We start from the raw sequence: 19,138 nt of genomic DNA, 5'->3' as shown, positions 1-19,138 counted from the left end.
CGACGACAGACACACCAACAGAATAACGCTATGTCGTCTGCAAACAGGTCAACAACGTGACGAATGGACACATTCAGCAGCCGTAGTGCACACTGACCACTGACCGACTCACTGACTGACTGACTGACCGCAGGAGGGAAGCAGCACAGACAATATACGGTTCCTAATAACACAGGTCTACTCTTGCCAACATGATGCGCTCCACACACACACACACACACACACACACACACAGGTACAGCCACACAGACTACGGTATGTACAAGAGAGAGGCACGTACCTTCTTCACGTCTCGCACCAGGTGGTACAGCGTGTTGGACGGCCCGTGTCTCTGAGAAAACATGTAAAAGAAAGACACAGCAGAACCAGGATGATAATTATTGTAGCATATAATACACTGGTCCTATTTTTTGTTTTTTTATCACGTGCGTTATTTCAACTGTTTTCAGCCGCTTTGTCCAGAAAGTGAAAGCAGAAAACAGTAAAACAGATGGTGGTCTGTGTGGTTATCTGAAAAAACTGCAAACAGCTAGTGCTCGTTGGAGAGGCTTCGACAATAAAGCAACAAAGGAAATCCAGTACACTCCTTTTCCAGTGAAGTTTTAAAAAGCATTTATTTTAATGGCATCAGCTACTAAGAAAATGACCAACATGTATCTGCTTCCACGATGCTTGGCAAGGAGAATGTGCGTGAGTGCATGCGTGTACGTGCTCACCGTATTGTAAAGTTCCTCCAGTCTGCTCAGCGTCAGGAAGCGGTGCATGCTGACTCCGTTCTCTATCAGCAGCTTGACGAAGTCCACTCTGTCCAGGACCAACGCGTCCAGCATGGACTGCTCCAGAGACCCCACCTAGCGTGCACATCACATCACATCACATCGCATCACATCACATCACACACAGCCCTTCAACACAACAACACGTGCACATAGCCAGGGAACCACAGGCCCAAAAGCTCAACGGTTAGCCGTTTCCGTCCGTAGGACGTTGCCACACGTCCTAGGGAATCCAATCGAGGGATGCATTGGACGTTTGTACACGTCCTAGTGCATCCTCAATGATATCAGGCGAGGGGAGAATATTCTGATTTTTTTTCCTTTTTTTCCGGACACTCGGCCACCGTCATTCGCTTTTCAGTCATATTAGCTTACCGTTCACTTAGCTGTTAGCGCTCTCGCGTTATTGCCATTTTTGTATACCCACCATAGACAACCAATACAAGGCAACATTTCATGATACTTTAAGTAGCATGTGACACGTCAAACTAAGGGGTTTTCATGATTCTGAATCTCGTCTTTTAAAGTGAACGCGTATGGTGGCACCTGGAACTGGGTATAGCTACAGCTATAGCCGCAATAAATGAGTTAAAATAATTACATTTTATTTGTAATGTAAATGCCGGGGTATTGCAATTTGCATCCCTTGTGACCTCACATGGCGGCGTGGCACTGCACTAGGGCCTACTCTTAGTCTTTTTACATAATATTGTACATTTCTATTTTGGTCCATTATGCCCTATAGGGACAGTAATGGCATTTTAACTGTGTGTGTTCCTTGGCTTGTTGCCAGTGTACTGTATGTGCTGCATGGAAGCCTGAGGGCTTCCCTGTCTTCAAAGAAGCTTTAAAGGTATATTCAGTGATTTCACTCAAAAAACCTTAGGTTTCGTTTTTGGCTGTGGGACCCAGCCTTTCGTCCAATCAGGATAGAGAGTCAAAAACGAAACCTAAGGTTTTTTGACCCCCAGGGGTTAACTGGGGACAGGGAGGAACTCCTTATATGGCCAGCACACTCTATAGTAGGGAGGATTATCACAACAAAACAAAAAAATAAGTGATATTTGAATTAAGTGAAATCACTGAATATACCTTTAATATCGTTTAGCTTAGCTACTAGCTAAACGTCCTTTTTTTCTTTTCTTGCAGGAAAGAAAAACAATGCACTACAAACACCATCAAAGATAATTAAATACTTTTGAGGTCTACTGGAGGTCTAACATGTATAGATGCAGACACTGCAATGTACAACTTAAAACAAAAGATAGGAGATTAAGATCAATTAAGTCTCCAACCCATCTGTGGATCACAGACATTTTTCCTACATTTTGTTTTAAATTAATATAATATTTCTCAAAACAAGCAAAAGTGTAAACAATAATAATAATACAATAAGTATTATTTTCAGTAATGTTATGAGGAAATCACAGGAGAAATCGAATAAATTCCATCAGTTTAATAGAAATATATATTTTTTTAATTCGACTCCAGTTTCGCCTACTTTTTAAGGACCTGTTTATTTATGGCAATTTCAAGAAATTCGTGATATTTACAACCTACCCCAATCAGACCAATTTGTACCTTCACATCCGGCACTTTACCCAGACTCTCACTCCCACGTTTCCAATGATCCCATTCCCACCCCCATCTCTAATTGATCACATTCTCAAAGTAATTAACACTCCAAATGGCCATATCTCATCTTTTTATAATCTTATCTCACCTGAGACTAACCCTGGAGTGCACAAAATCAAATCTGACTGGGAATCAGAACTGGGAATCACCCTCTCAGAGCAATATTGGGAAAAGGCACTCAAAGCCATCAACTCATCGTCTTCTTGTGCAGACTCTCCTTAATCACTACAGGCCCACTACAGTTAATCTAAAATGCCAGGATGTTCCCAGAGCTGCGACAGGTGCCATCAGTCAGGGGCGGCGGTGGCTCAGGGGTAGAGTGCCTGGATGGTAACCGTAAGGTTGCCAGTTCGAACCCGGGCTCCCCCAGAGTTACTGTCGAAGTGTCCTTGAGCAAGACACTGAACCCCTAATTGCTCCCGATGTGCTAGTTGGTGCCTTGCATGGTTTCCGCTGCCATCGGTGTATGAATGTGTGTGTGAATGGGTGAATGTAATGCACAATCTCTGTAAAGCGCTTTGGATAAAGGCGCTATATAAATGCACCATTTACCATTTATCAGTCACCAGGGACACTGTCCCACATGGACACCATCAGTCACCAGGGACTCTGTCCCACATGTTTTGGACATGCCATCAGTCACCAGGGACTCTGTCCCACATGTTTTGGACATGCCATCAGTCACCAGGGACACTGTCCCACATGTTTTGGACATGCCATCAGTCACCAGGGACCCTGTCCCACATGTTTTGGACATGCCATCAGTCACCAGGGACTCTGTCCCACATGTTTTGGACATGCCATCAGTCACCAGGGACTCTGTCCCACATGTTTTGGACATGCCATCAGTCACCAGGGACTCTGTACCACATGTTTTGGACATGCCATCAGTCACCACCAGGGACACTGTCCCACATGTTTTGGACATGCCATCAGTCACCAGGGACACTGTCCCACATGGACACCATCAGTCACCAGGGACTCTGTCCCACATGTTTTGGACATGCCATCAGTCACCAGGGACACTGTCCCACATGTTTTGGACATGCCATCAGTCACCAGGGACACTGTCCCACATGTTTTGGACATGCCATCAGTCACCAGGGACACTGTCCCACATGGACACCATCAGTCACCAGGGACTCTGTCCCACATGTTTTGGACATGCCATCAGTCACCAGGGACTCTGTCCCACATGTTTTGGACATGCCATCAGTCACCAGGGACTCTGTACCACATGTTTTGGACATGCCATCAGTCACCAGGGACACTGTCCCACATGGACACCATCAGTCACCAGGGACTCTGTCCCACATGTTTTGGACATGCCCCAAGATCTCACATTTCTGGGAACACTTCTTCGTTACAATCTCTGCGGTACTACAGATCACTGGAAAGGTATAACAAACCACCGCCCACCTCATCTTGGCTACAAGATGTTATGCTATTCCTGAAATTGGAAAAAAAAATCTAATTCACAATCAGGAGCCTTTTCTCAACTCGCTGTTCTCTCTAAGACATTACTCCCAAAACTGGTGGGTCAAACTGAAATCTATCTCTATTTGAAGCTATGATTCCCTGCTTTCATATGACATGAAAAAATCCCTCAGTCAAATTTAGTCACACATATTAAAAGTTTTGCACGACATTTAAAAAATAAATCTAAAATAGCAGATCGACAAGCTCATAGTGCAGCACTTGGCTGCTCCTGCCGAACAGTATAGCCCGACTTATGTTGTGTTTTATTGGGCGATATTGATAACTTATGAGACATAAGAGGTTTAACACGGCTACTTTGTGACACGTCACACGTTTGGATCACGTGACCAAAGACAAAAAAACAAAACAAACAATTGACGTTGGCTTCTGAGGGCCAATGGAGTCTCCAATGGAATGCTATGGAGAATGGTGGCAGGCTGTTTTTCTTCCTTGTTGTCGATGGCGATTGTGGAATATTTTCCGACACTGGGACCTTCGATGGAGCTATTTTAAGGCGCACATTCGTGCAATGGAGCAACGTACTGTACACAATGGCATTTGGCATATGAGTTAATTGTAATTATACAGTGCGCTCGATGCTGGTTTGAAGCACGGATAGATAGCTATTTCATCCAATCAGATCGCTTTGTCGGAACTACCTGTTCTATAATTGGACTTATCTAAAGGGATTATTTCAAACGGGCCATGGAACCCAGTCCCTGTCCAGTGTGTAGCACGGTGGTGTTATGTATGAGAGAACGCACACGCACGCACGCCCACATTTGTGTGTGTGTGTGTGCGTGTGCGTGTGCGTGTGCGTGTGTGTGCGTGTGTGTGCGTGGGTTTCTCACAGGCCACTGCTGTCCGTAGATGAAGATCTGGCTCCGGGCGATGTCCACTCGGTTCCACGCCAACGCCAGGCTCAGCTGATCCGGCGCCGACGCGTTGGCACCTGGGGGGGGGGGATCAGGGGTCAAAGTTCAAAGGTCATCCGCCCACACCATCCATCCCTCTGCGGGTCTCACTAAACCACATTCTGGCTGACAGAGTTCTTCTGCTGTCAGGAGTTCTTCTGCTCTGCCCTGCACGGAACTCTCCTATCATTAATTAATGACGGTAACACACACCCTCTCGTGTAAAACTGCTTAAATAATAATAACTATACAGATTATAGATGGTTCAAACTCAAGTGGATCATGTCGAGGTTCACACCACATCACAACTATACTGTACAACAAACATAACAGCTTATGTAACACTTTAACTCATTTAGGCCTGACGTCAACATTTTTAAAATGTCTTTTAAATTCTGACAGTTTTCTGAAATCAGTGGTTCTCCATATTTCATGGCAAGATCCCCAAAAATGATATGTAATTGGCGGCCGACCACCATCTGAAAATATGTTGTTCCAGGAACCCCTCAGAAGCAAAGATTTGAGTTCAAAAACGTTCGCTCTGAAATAATCTATATTCAAAGATTTGCGACACATTTTCACGATTTTTCTAAAATAGCTGATCTACAAGCTCGTAGCGCGGCACTCGGTGCCACGCTATGAGCTTGTAGATCTGCTATTTTTCAATAGCTAAAGTGTAACAATGCTTAAAACACCAAAAGGGGTTCCCGCCCAAAATGGATTAACTCAAGCACAAATTGGACGGAGCAAATGTCCTCATGTACAGTAGTTGAAGTAATATCCAACCAGGAGTATCTACTTTGAATCAAGTGGTGAAAACCCATTAGTGTCATAGCTGCCAGATGGGTACTGGGTGGGTAGCCTACATGCACTCATCAAATTCAACGTCAAGTGCGAATGACTCGAATGGCGCGAACGAGGTTCACTCGAGGACACGGTGGCTTTGGGGGCGACCCCACCGTTAAAACATCGACCGGCTGATGCCGATGCACGAGTACGACAGCTCGTTCACTGGACGGGAACAGACAGCACCGCTCCGTTTATACACTCTCCATGACTCATATTCAGAACAGACAGCACCGCTCCGTTTATACACTCTCCATGACTCATATTCAGAACAGACAGCACCGCTCCGTTTATACACTCTCCATGACTCATATTCAGAACAGACAGCACCGCTCCGTTTATACACTCTCCATGACTCATATTCAGAACAGACAGCACCGCTCCGTTTATACACTCTCCATGACTCATATTCAGAACAGACAGCACCGCTCCGTTTATACACTCTCCATGACTCATATTCAGAACAGACAGCACCGCTCCGTTTATACACTCTCCATGACTCACATTCCAGGCATGTTTGGGGACAGCGACACAGTGTCTCAGCAGGTACAGAGCGGATGAGCTTCCCCTCCTCCATTATACTTCCTAATCTTCCTGCAGGTGTGCGGGGGCGGGTGGGGGGGTATTTTTCAAAGTGATGAATGGATTACTGCTGTCCTCAGGAGGGAAGAAATAGTCAGAAAGGATTTGCACTTCAGGCTCAAACTAAATTCCCCTGTCGAGGCAGCACACACGTATCATGCGCAGCAGGGCACCCACATGGTCAGCAGCATGCCCGATAATGTGAAGTGAAAGGACTTCGGAATGCTGGCTAATGTGGCGGCTATTAACTGTCTTTCTTATACTAATGAATCTGATATGCCAGATAGTGTATATAGGCAGGCTAAAGATATAAGGGTCGTGACTGCTATAGCTGTTGTTGAGGCATCCAACGTGTAGGAGGATGTGGTGTGGGTGTTGTGGGTTGTTTACGTTTAGCAACATATACTCTGAACTGAGTGGGTGGGCACTATTTGAGTGGATGGACAGGGCTTTTTTTGAGCAGCTGTCTATTATAGAAGTAATGAAGGCTCTCAAATTGGATGCCAGTTATTTTAGAATTTTCACAATTCTCCCAAGGGAATTTCTGTCTTTGATAGCGATGTTACTTTTAGGAGGCTTTTATAGGACCCAAATGCAGGAGAAGGCAGAGGCACTGAGGCAGAGCAGGTCGGTTCAAAATGTTTAATAACTCCAAAACTAGAAATACAAACGAAAAGACTGGAAGCACACTATAGGCGTCAAGACAAGAGACCCGTAACATACCACAATGAACTAGCCAGGAAACACTGGGATCACACAAGGACACAGGTGAACACAACTGAAAATCAACACTGGGATAGGCTGGGGAACTAACAGGACAAGGTGGAAACACTAGGCCAATTACAGTGAAGGTTAGGCAAACAGTAGTCTCAACTATTCCACAATCTCCGAATGCCATATAGAGTCCGGACCTATAGCCCCCATGAGCTGAGTAACGGAAGCTGCCATTTCCATTCACGGAAATATATTTTAAAATGTCTTTAGAGCTTATTTTTTATTTCCTTTTCTGCTAAGCAACAAGCTATATATATATAGATATAGCTAGCTAGCTTAGATGTTTTCTATTTATATTTGGATAAATGTGCGCGACTGTAACAACGAAGACTGTATGATGAAGCATTTGGAAATGGCGGAGGCAACAGTCTGGTAACACGAGACGAGGCAAACAGTAACAAGGCAGACAGTTAACACTAGGAACAATACTACAAGATAAAAGCACAACTCAATAAAGCAAAACTCAAACTGTAACTAAGAAACCAAGAACACTTCAGCAGGGAGTGTAACAAACCATGTACAACCCAGATTCGGCACAAACAAAGGGACTAAATTATTTTCGCTCCTTTTGATGAATGGTGGACCCTCTTGTAAACAAGTGTAATGCTTAATTGGGTCGTCCACTCACAGTTAACAGTCTTTGTATTGAGTTTGTGCTTGAAATGTACCTCATGTCTACGGTGAATGACAGGAAGTATCTCATAACTTACTAGATAGTAAGATACTTCCCGTCAAGAAATTCCTTGCAGATGATTAGTGTCAGAGTTTTGAAGCACTTCAAAACAGGTGGTGCGCATGGGCTGTTGAGTGATACGAGTGGAGGACAAAAAGCGGTATAGGAGGGGCTAGCGCCCCTCAAGAATCAGCCTGCACTAATTTGTACCTGCTTTTTAGAAGCATTGAAATTCCAAACAAGACGTATGACTCAGTGAATGAAGTGGAATGCACGATCTATCACACTTATCTTATATCTTATCCTGATGTCTGTCTGTCTGTCTGCTCCTCCCTCAAGACAGATAATGTGCACTTTGCAATGAGGACACACCAGGTGTGATTAACACAAGCTGCTGCAATGGCTGTTTGATGAATAACATGGTTTTATAGATGCAGAACTGTGTCTGAATCTCAATTGTGGCACTAAACGTGAACGCGGACGCACGCAAGAGCGTGCACATGGCCACCCTGTCAGCCAGGATTTACTGCAATGATCTTGTAAGATTTCTTCTCGAAAGCGTATAGTGTTTCTGCATGGTAAACAGAACCACACTACTCCAGTGAATTGTAATGTAATAACACGGAAAATAGGGGATTTTGCAAAGCATGCTATGCCTTTTGTTTTCTTCTAAATTATGCTCCCATTCATTTGGTTAGTGTATAATCACCCCTCTTCACGCAATAATAATGGACGAAATATATTGGTAAACTAGAACTGCACTCTGTCGAGTGCCTACTTGCGCGTTGCACACAAGTAGGCCATTTATGGCCTACTAGTCTGACGGGCCCTGGCCTACTTGGAAACGATGCAAGGTGGAAATGCATGCCCCACCCAGTTAATTAATAAGGTGGGCATAATAAGCTTCGGCTTCAGCCCAAACTTTTTCAGTCAAACTGTAATTTTGTAACCCTTATTCTGAATGTTCAACTGTATCGTTTAAAAATGTCAAAAATGATAAATAAACTAACTAATTGCGCGAGCAGAGCGTGCGCAAGTATTGTTTCCGGCTGCGTATGTCGTTGACACCCTCGGCCAATCACACAACGTACGCTGTGTGCGTACGTCGGTGCATCGCTCGGCCAATGAGAGCGCGAGCTGGCAGCTTGTTGTGTATGTCGGTGGTCCTGGGCACTAGCGCTCCCTGTGGCGGTCACTGTGGTGGTCACTGTGGAACGCGTGTGTCAAATTTTCCCAAAGTGGGTGGGACGAACGGTTCTTGAGTTACGTGGATCACAGACGTGCATTTATAGATGATAAATATATGTATTGTTTTGTTATGTAAAGCCTGCAGGGCAGTTAGTTAAATACAAAGCCTTTAACAGGAAGGCCACATCATGCATGCAGAGCAGCGAAGACAAGGCAAACATTATCCTCTTCTATACTGTACGTGAGGCGAAGCAGCAGGTATTCATGTTGTCCCATTACTCGCTCTCTCTTGTTAACAGCTCTGTGAAGCACTGCGCAAGCTTAATGGTCTGAAAGCCCCGACGAGGCATGAGCTAATGACATGCAGAAAGCTTCTAATAGGGATTTAATATACATGTACATCAAGAGACCGGCAAGGCTATAATGGCTTTTATATCACAAGCTGTAAAAGTGTGTGTGTGCGTGTGTGTGTGCGCGCGCGCATGCGCATGCGTGGGGCTGCTGAGCTACTGATATGGAGCCAGCCATCGATATATCTTCTCGCCTGGATGGCCATCAATTACTCCTTACAAAGTTATAGCACACCTTTTTTTTGCTCTCTCTCTCTCTCTCTCTCTCTCTCTCTCTCTCTCTCTCTCTCTCTCTCTCTCTCTCTCTCTCTCTCTCTCTCTCTCTCTCTCTCTCTCTCTCTCTCTCTCTCTCTCTCTCTCTCTCTCTCTCTCTCTCTCTAAATCTTTAATTCAAAGGCGCTTTATTGGCATGAGAAAACACATGGCCAAACAAATGAGGCTGAAATGGCTATTTACTGCTAAGTAGAGGCTAAAATGACTATTTACAGAAGCAAGGAAGCAGGAATTAAGCGGAAAGAGGTGCTTTTAAGGATGCTTTATATTCTGTGGTATAAAGCATATAAAAGCATATAAAGCAGGGGTTCTCAACGTTTTTGGCCGGGGACCCACGGAAATGCTTTGGCAATGTCTCAGGACCCCCGCCCCGCCCCCTCCCGACCCCCAATATAAATGTACTGCTACATTAACCTTAATAATAGAGACAATACAAATAAATACTGATAACCCCTGGTATTTAATATATTTTTGATTTGATATTCATGATTAGTGACTTGATTTTACATGATTGCTTTATAATCTGTCAGTTGTTTTCTTAGGCAGTCCAGAAAAAAAGTGCATTGCAGTAATCAAACCGAGAAAACAACAAAGGTGTGGATTAGCGTTTTTGCATCGTTCAATGACAAATAGGCTCTGATCTGATCCGTGCAATATTTCTACGGTGAAAAAAAAGCAATCTTGGCAACATGATTAATGTGTGAATTAAAATTCAATTCATAATCAATAATGACCCCCAAGTTCTTTACTGTACAGTTTCTACAGTCAGGTTGCCAAGTCCGCTTATTATTGATTATTTCTGCTCACTAGAACCGATTATGAGAACTTCTGTCTTATCCTCATTTAGCTTGAGAAAGTTCTCAATGCGGTAAGTATAATATTGTTAGTGTCTTTCTATCAGCCCTCCCTCCCTCCCTCCCTCTATCCCGACTCTGTCAGTCTCTGTCCTCCCATGACTCTTTTTTCTTTCTTTCCTTCTCCCGCTGTGATGATTTAATGAAGCACATTAAATCATCAAGCATTTTAGGGAGAATGGGACACATTTCGCTTTGCCTTAATTTCCAGTGCCTTAATGATGTTTTTGTTTTCTGTCAAACCTTTTGTTCAAGGTTTGCGTGTTCTGTTCAGTCCCGATGAAAGCAGCCTGGCTGAAGAGAGGAGAGGAGAGCCGTGGGAGTATCCAGCCCGCCTTGACAATCTTGGAATCGCCGCTTATGTGGAAACCAAAAAGACGTGTCCCTTATTGAACTGAAAAGGGACACACTCTGTTCCTCGCGTGGAAACTACGAGACGCAGAAGCGTATAGCGTGCTGTAGTACCGGCGAGCAGGCTATTAGGCTAGTAGGGTTTATTACGCAGGCTATTTGGTACAGGCGGGCCCCCACCGATGTTGCAGACAGTGCAACATACCCTATACCCCACCGATGTTGCAGACAGTGCAACATACCCAATACCTCTATACCCCAACGATGTTGCAGACAGTGCACGCTATACCCCCTATGAAACTTTACGCAGCGAATGCACCCAGTGTTGATTTCGTCGACTAAAACTAAGACGAAAAATGTTCGTCGACTACCTTTTTTCCATTTGCTGCTTTCTTTCGTTTTAGGGATTTTAGCTGTTTTTTGACAGGGCATTCGAGCATGGGGCTAAATATGTATTTTTTTTTACATAATTTACTATAGTCCTAGACCAAGAAATCTGACCACAAAAGATCACAGGATCTACTGAATGTGAAGGAGGCCTACTGGGGGGAGGCCACTTTGTGTGTCACATAGGCTCAATATCTCAGTTTGACACAATCAGTAGATCCTGTGATCTTTTGTGGACAGATGTAATTTCTTGGGGTCTAGTAGGACTATAGTAAATAATAGGGAAAAAAATCGCTATAAAATGTTGTAAAAAAGTACATATTTAGCCCCATGCTCGAATGCCCCCGCCCCCTGAAAAAAAAAATAACACTCATCTTTTACTTTCTCTAATAACCTAAAACCTTGATTGAAAAATAACTAAAGTTGTCCTTTAAGAAGAGACTATAGTGGACAAGAGATCCAGTAACAGGGTATTTTCTCGGCACCCATACAAAAAAAGGTCCATGACCCACCTATGGGTCCCCGACCCACTGTTTGGGAAACAGTGCTCTATACTCACACCACTGTGCTATTAGCCTGGTTAATAAACCAGACCGAAACCCGGCTACTGTGCTATACCTCCAAAACACTCACTAACCCTAACACAACAGAAAAAAGACTGCCAACTCCAATTTAGAATAATATCCTTATAGGGGTGTGGAAAGGGGACGGGAAAGGGCTGTGAGATAGGCCTATTACCTGTGGTATACTTTGGCCTACTGTGGTCAGAATAAAGACAAACACGAGTACGAGTAATGACATTGTGTTCTGCCTGTCTCTAGCACCTTCGGATGGCTGAAACCAGAAAGATCCGAACAACCACTGTCTGGAATCCATATTCATTTCGATAAGTCTCCGTTCTCACTTTCACACTGACTGAACCGTCTCCTACGTCACTGCCGTCACGGATGTCACAGTTGACCGCACTGAATCCGGGTAGCGTCACCCTGCCTCTCCTTCTGAGGTCATCCTCAGAGCCCGTGTTGATTCGCCGGATCAACCTCTTCTCAAATTCAAAGGGGTGCCAATTGCCAGCACCGCCCCAGCAGGATATGTCCTTGTACTCCTTGAAGTAGTGGCACTGGGTCGTCTGCCTCGCGGAGGGGATGTACTCGTACACGTGGACCTCTTCGCACAGCTCCATCATCACCGCGATGCCCATGAAACCGGAGGAGGGCGGGTTGGGCGTGATGTCCTCCAGCGCGTTCCCCTGGATCACCTGCCAGAGCTGATCCAGGTAGACGGGGTGAAGGGCATAGAAGGGCTGACTGGGGTCCAGCCTCCGGCACTCTGCATACGGAGCGAACAGCTTCCCCCGGCTGTACCACTTGGCCAAGTCGAGGTCGCGTGGGGCTGTTTCCCAGGCCACCAGAGTGACGTTCCTGTAGAGTGCACCGGTGTTGAACTGAAACTGAGGTTTATACAGAATCTGTGCGTTAACGAGGCGAATAGTAGTTCTGCTTCCCACATCGTTCTCGTAGCCTTCTGTCGGCGCATGGTTGAAGCGAATGACCGCGTCGTGGGAATCGATCTCCCTGCCTAGACCCGAGTGCAGCATGGCCCCGGCGGAGCTCACCACCGCGCAGGTCTTTAAAGCGGCGTTGGTTCTCGTGCCGTCCGGGGATCTGCTTCAGGGGAGTGGAGGGCACCAGGCCCAGCACTAAAGAGCACTAAAGAGCACTACAGAGAAGCGGCTTTGGACCAGGAGATGGTTGCTACGGCGACACAGGGGGTTAAAATATTAAACATATATATATATATATATATATATATATATATACCCTTATAAATCTTTAACTCTGAGTGTAAAATTAAACCAAATGGACCTGTACAATTGTTAAACATCTGCATTACCAGGTGGTCCCCAGCTAAATGGACCCTGGTAACCAAATGGACCCTTATAGATCTTTAACTCTTCAGACTGCATGAGACTGTAAAATAAAAACAAATTATTGTTAAACACCTGCATTACTTAATTTAAAAGAAGTCTACACACAATTAGAGAATGTAGAATACATTTTATTTTGGTCAAAGTTTGTTATCTCTCCTTTGGTACCAACGTCAATACAGCATGGGATTGTGAACAAATTCATAAGCAATAACAAATAATAAATTTGAGGTCAGTCCGCCCCAGGTTGGCAGAGGAAGTGTAGCACCCAGGATTACATTAGATAATTGACACTGGGTGAAAAAATGGGTTGCAAAATCGTGGGATAAGAATTATATATATAAAAAAAGAATTAGCATATCTACAAGCTCACAACATGTGAGATTATTCCTCTGAACATGCATGGAGAGTCTCAATCATTTTTCGGGCATGTCATTTAAGTACTCTTCAATGCATTTAAAAAAAACCTGCATGTTTTGAGACGACTGTTGTTGTTTTTTTAAAGTCCAACGCAAAGTCCATAGCCTCCAAAGCCTGTTCTTTGGAAGGTCTTTTGCGTTTCTCACTGCTGTTTTCTCGCTGCTGAGTCGCACTGTTGGTCGTGGAGGGCATAGGGTCACGAGACGGGGACAGGGGAATGGGAGGGGAAGGGGCAGCTAGAGAGTGAGGGCGTTGATTTTCATTTGGGGGTTGATTTTCATCGGAGGCTGGAGATGGGAGTATTTCCAGATTATCTGTACTTCTATCTGGCTCCCCGACACCAGGAACAAAAGGTTTTTGTAAAATTTCCATTTTGGAATGTAGATTTCATCTGCTCCTGCACCTGACTTCCTGCTGTTCGTGACAGCCTTGTGTTCCCGCTGAAATACGGTCCGTAGGTTCTTGAACTTGTTTGTGATGTCTCCTACTGCAAGAAAGCAAACAAACACATCAGCTAAACATGGCATTATCATTCACATCCAGTCTACTCAACATAAACCTATTCTTGATCTTGTTGCATTCCTAAAACATCATAATGCTTCTCTGCTCTATCACTAAATTGGTTCTGTGAAATCTTGGATACTCACACCACTAGAGGCCCTAGTAAGTAAGTAAGTACATTTTATTTATAAAGCACAAAACAACAGTTACAAAGTGCTGTACAGTGGTCAAAAAGGTAAAAAAAAAACCAATCAATTTAAAACACGAGATTAATAACACGACGAGAAGAAAAGCAAGGGGGTTTTCTAGTCTGGATTTTTGGTATCCATCCACAGGACCTCTAATATAATATAAAATGTCTTAATTTGAGTGTGCCACAATCTCCAAAAGAGACTCGGTCTCACTGGTGTTCCAGACAGAAATCCTGCAGGTGTCATTGTGATTGTCAAAATCTTTATTTTAGAGCTCCTATGGATGCCAACAATCGAGAATAAAAAAGCCATAAGCACTTGCCCAAATGTACTGACCTCATCACATTTGGCATGACTCCAAGGAGTGTTTTTTGTGCAAAACTAATGCTTGGAATGGATTCAGAATCATGAAAACCCCCGAGTTTGACATGCTACTTAAAGCAAAAAGAAAGTTTTACATTTTTGCCTGCCAGAGCATGTCAATGGCAGGGTCACATGAAACCCCAATAAAAAAATGCCCAATAGTGACAGCCAGTCAGCAAGTGGATTCATGAATGTATACATACTGTAGACAATATTTTAGGCCAATTAAAAAAAAACTATACCAAATTTCCCACTTTAACAGTTTGACTGTTTTTTACGATTAACCCGCATTTTAATCAACCCCCCTTCACTGCCGAGATTGTTGTATTACCTTTAGAGCACACGCTGAATTATTTGGGCTTTTAATCCGCGAAAATCGAGCGAAAATAGCTCCCCCCGTTTGTTATGAACGATCGAACCACCCGCCATCTTGCTACACCGAGAAGAGGCAGCACAGGACCCGCCTCCATGAGGCGTTGAACCCAATGCGTTTGCATTGGCCTCAATTTCCCAGAAGCCCTAGCAGCTCACAGCATGTGACGATTTCCGGTTCATTGTCAACACGAAATGCACCTCCTCTCTTCCTAAGCGGCGAAAAAGAATTTTCTTTTTTTTGTTTACATTACGGCGGATTAAACACATAAAACAAAAGTCGCGTAAGTCTTTTATGGCAGCGACATTAACCTGGAGTAATCCATTCCCGGCACGGAAACTGTTAAACAATAGAAGCCTGTCGGCTGCCGGACTATTGCTTTTTTTAAGTGCGGTGGTGCGGTGGTGCGCGAACCCCTCATAGAGTCTACTACTATTCAAATTGAAAACAAGCAGTGACATAAGTACTGATCTTACCTGTGAAAGGCACCAGCTGCTGTTCAGACAGCCTTCCTCTAATGCATTCCAGGGCCCGGGCTCTCAGGTCACGCCTTTGGTAGACTTTTGCCTTGTGGTTCCACAACACATCGTTCTCTGTGCAACACAACATGATCAACGCATGATCATTTTGGAAGATAATAACACTTAAATTAATTTAAATCATTGACAGATACAGTGACACACTAGTGCATTGTTTGTCAAAACATTTCCAGTCAAGGACCCTCAAATATAATGAACCAAGCCATGGACCATCACTTAATTTAGCCAAATGTATTGTACCAACTAATAGGACCCCCCCCCCCCCCCCCCCCCCCCCCCCCCGGCTGGAATACCCACATATCAAAGATTCCTGGTGGTTTCCAGACAGCACTTGACAATGCACTAGTGCAGTCAGTGGTTCAGTCAGGGGGTTTGACCCCCATTTGAAAACAAATGCCAGGGACCCCACAAGAGAAGATTTTTATGACTCAAGCAGTGATTCTCAACCATTTTAATTCCAAGGACCCCCGTTTTCTGAGACCACATTTTATATTGTCAAATTAATGTTGTTAACTCAAGTGTACAAATGGAACCAAATCTCTGAGTTACATCCCCATAAGGGTCCATTTGGTTCCTAACTATCCTTTAGCTGGGTACCCCCTAGAACTCCCTCAAGGACCCCTGGGGGTCCCCGGACCCCACTTTGAGAACCAATGCACTAATGTACAGTCATAATCTACCTCAAATTATCACATTGATATATTTGGCACAGCCTTTATCATATTTAAAACTTAACCATATCATTACGAATCTTTCTAGCAATAGTAAACAATCTCAGTCAGTCTGTTTATGCATCGCTCCGTGGTGGCTCAATCACGGAATACAAAACACATTGGGAGGTTTTAGTACCAGTGGAAATAGACAACGCCGGTTTTTTTCAAACACGTGTAGTGACATAAAAATAAAAGTACCTAAATACAATGACATGTTCAGTGATGGTTTTATAGTAAAATATTAAGAACGGGCTGTTTCAGGACTGTCAAATATTTCCATTTCACCTCATCTCTAGTACCGCAGACAAGCACGTCCGTCAGCCAAATAGGCTATATACGCTCGTCGCTCAATGACAAATTTGACGGCAAAAAAACCCGCCTACAATTCGTTTTAATTTGTATTGAATCATTTCCACCCAACAGTTGTTCTCAAAATGTTCACTTACCAGAATACAAAGTTATAAGCTGTAGTTCCTTCTCCTCTGTCCACTGCGCAGAAAGTGCCGCCATGCTTTTTCAGTTCACTTCTCAGGGACGGGGAGAAAGCACCACGTGAAGCCAAGGAGGGCTGTGATTGGAGCATTTAGTTATGTTGACCAGTAGAGGTCGCTGATGATCTGACTTTTCTAAACAACAAGGAGTTGATCCTTCACAATTGAAAAGTGAAGAGTCAACATTGAGAATTGACGTTGCTTGTTGATATTGACGAAAAAAAATTGCTACGTGTATCAGGGCCTATACAGTATGGAGCAACTACCGTATATTTCCAAATATGGCGGCTATTTGAAAAAGCCGTCCATATTTGGAAGTATAGTTTGACGTCTATGGCCGGCCGCATTTTTTACCAAAGTCCCCTGGGATCCCCTCGTATGGCGCGGCCTTGTGGCCACGGGGGGTACTGCGATGGAGGTACTGAGCCATGGGTGTTTACTGGCCCAGGCAGAGAACACTATCTGGGGGGAACTTGGGACCGAGGCCTCAGCCTGGTCATCGATCCAGGAGCCTGCTCTCCATGGGTCCCCTGGGGTCCCCTCGTATGGCGCCGCCTTGTGGCCACGGGGGTACTGCGATGGGGGTACTGCTGCGCCCTGGGTGTGTAAAGCCCCAGGCACAGACACTATCTGGGGGGCGTGGTAATACAAAATGGAAAAAATAATAAAGCGTCAGCACTCAATAGATGTCCTTTTCACATGCGGACACGTTTCAGCCAAATGGCCCATTTGTCCGGCTGGCGCTTTCTTCTGTTTTTTCTACCTCCAAAACGCGACATGGAGCCACATGGAGTAAGTCAGAGAGACCCCGGGCCGGCCACGTGAACGTGCACAAACACAGTACACAACACAAGTCTCTGTTGGCCCTGACCCATGTGACACAGGCCAACCACACATCATTAAATCATACACTTCCTGTTTCACCCTTCTCTCTCCATATCTCTCTATCTTCAATAAGCACTTCAAAGACATTGTGAAATGCTACATGTAGGTTACGTGTGTGTGTGTGTGTGTGTGTGTTTGTGTGTGTGTGTGTGAGTGTGTGTGTATGTGCGTGCGACGCATGTGCGTGCGCACGTGTGTGTGCTTGCGGTGTGTTTGCTGACGTATCTGATTACATGTTTAACTAGAACTGCACTCTGTCGAGTACATACTTGCTTGTTGCAGTGCGCTGGCACCGCTACAAACCGCTACAAACTGTCAAATCTCAGTAATGACTACTGGGACGGTGCGTACGCATCTAAATTGGCGGGCGGCTGGGACGGTGCATACGAGTCCCGGGCGAAACTAGTACTTGCGCTCTCTGCTTGCGCAAGTAATTAGCTGGGGGATCCCCTGGAACTCCCTCAAGGACCCCTGGGGGACCCCACTTTGGGAACCACTGACCTAGAAACATCATCGCCCCTCCCCCCTTTTGTATTTGTGCAGTTTTTCATGTGTCTATGAGGTGACAGTACTTCATTAGACATCCTGGAGTCGTTTTTATGTGCAATGGTGTATTTGTATTGTATGACAGTCAAACGGGCCAATGAAATAAACAGTAATCACACTATCAGCCCCTCCCCTAACCCCTCCCCCTTTATCATACAACTACAGCTGTGGGTGCGGCTTCAGTTCAGGTGGATCACCACCCATCACCACCCACCAGGCAAACCAGGCATACTCAAACACTATCAGTGCCGGAAGTGCTTCAAAATAGGAGCTCTGGGTGGCCGGGGTTGTATCAGCGCTTTTACTCTGAAAGCCATGACCCAGAAACAATCTACTAAAAAAAGTTGACTTTACATTGCTAGCTTACATTGTGATCATTTTAATTATACGATATATGATCCAATAAGCGTTCATATTTTGCGGGAGAGACGGATGAGGAGCAGAAATGAAGCGCCAGTACATCGATCCGTTCATAACCACAGAGAGCGCCCTGGATTAGGAGATACGAGTCATTCTTTCCGCTGCGCTGACATGTAAGTCAACGGTAAGCTAATATGAGCCCAGAGCGTAGCATACGGCAGCCGAAAGGCGAACGGGCCAATAAAAAAATAGGAAGAATTCTGAATATTCTTATCTCGCCCCGTATCATTGAGGATGCGCTAGGACGTCCACCGACGTCTAAGGCTCAGCTCGGTTTTAATCCTTAAAACGGCCTGAGGCGTCCTACGAACGGAATGTGTTAATGAACTGGTGGGGTTATTCCTCCTTATACCTGATGATCATGTTTTAGGGTGGAAAGAAATTGTGGCACTCCATCTTTAAGGTGAAGAAAGCGTGTGCATGCATGGAGAGCTCCAAATGGCAGTGTGTGGATGTACACCAATGTTGGCAGAGGTCAGTCAACCGCTGCCTGTGCATCTTCTGGCCTCTGAACCAAAACGCTTTCATCCCTGCTCTCCGACACAGACATCGATTAGAGCTGCATAAGGAGAAGAGACTGGAGCAGCACGGACATTTAGAGCTTTTTATTAGGTGCTAAAGTAAACAGGAAGAACTAAATGTCCGTGCTGCTCCAGTCTCTTCTCCTTATGCAACTCATGGTGTCCT

General features: G+C 44.8%; 1 protein-coding gene across 1 annotated transcript in view; it reads right to left on the bottom strand.

Moving 5' to 3' along the window:
- The window catches only part of trpm3 (transient receptor potential cation channel, subfamily M, member 3), a gene marked incomplete at both ends in the record, with an annotated part of 354,059 nt that overhangs the window by 82,637 nt on the left and 252,284 nt on the right, over window positions 1–19,138 (bottom strand). The window contains 3 exon segments of the mRNA XM_083783495.1: window positions 281–331; window positions 717–851; window positions 4,742–4,842. Of these exon segments, the coding sequence (XP_083639621.1) occupies window positions 281–331; window positions 717–851; window positions 4,742–4,842 (287 nt within the window).

The sequence above is a fragment of the Protomyctophum parallelum genome, assembly GCF_964188405.1.
Source record: "Protomyctophum parallelum genome assembly, chromosome: 15".
NCBI classification, from domain to species: Eukaryota; Metazoa; Chordata; class Actinopteri; order Myctophiformes; family Myctophidae; genus Protomyctophum; species Protomyctophum parallelum.
The sequence above is the reverse complement of the archived record's forward strand: the minus strand, read 5'-3'. Positions and strand labels throughout refer to the sequence as shown.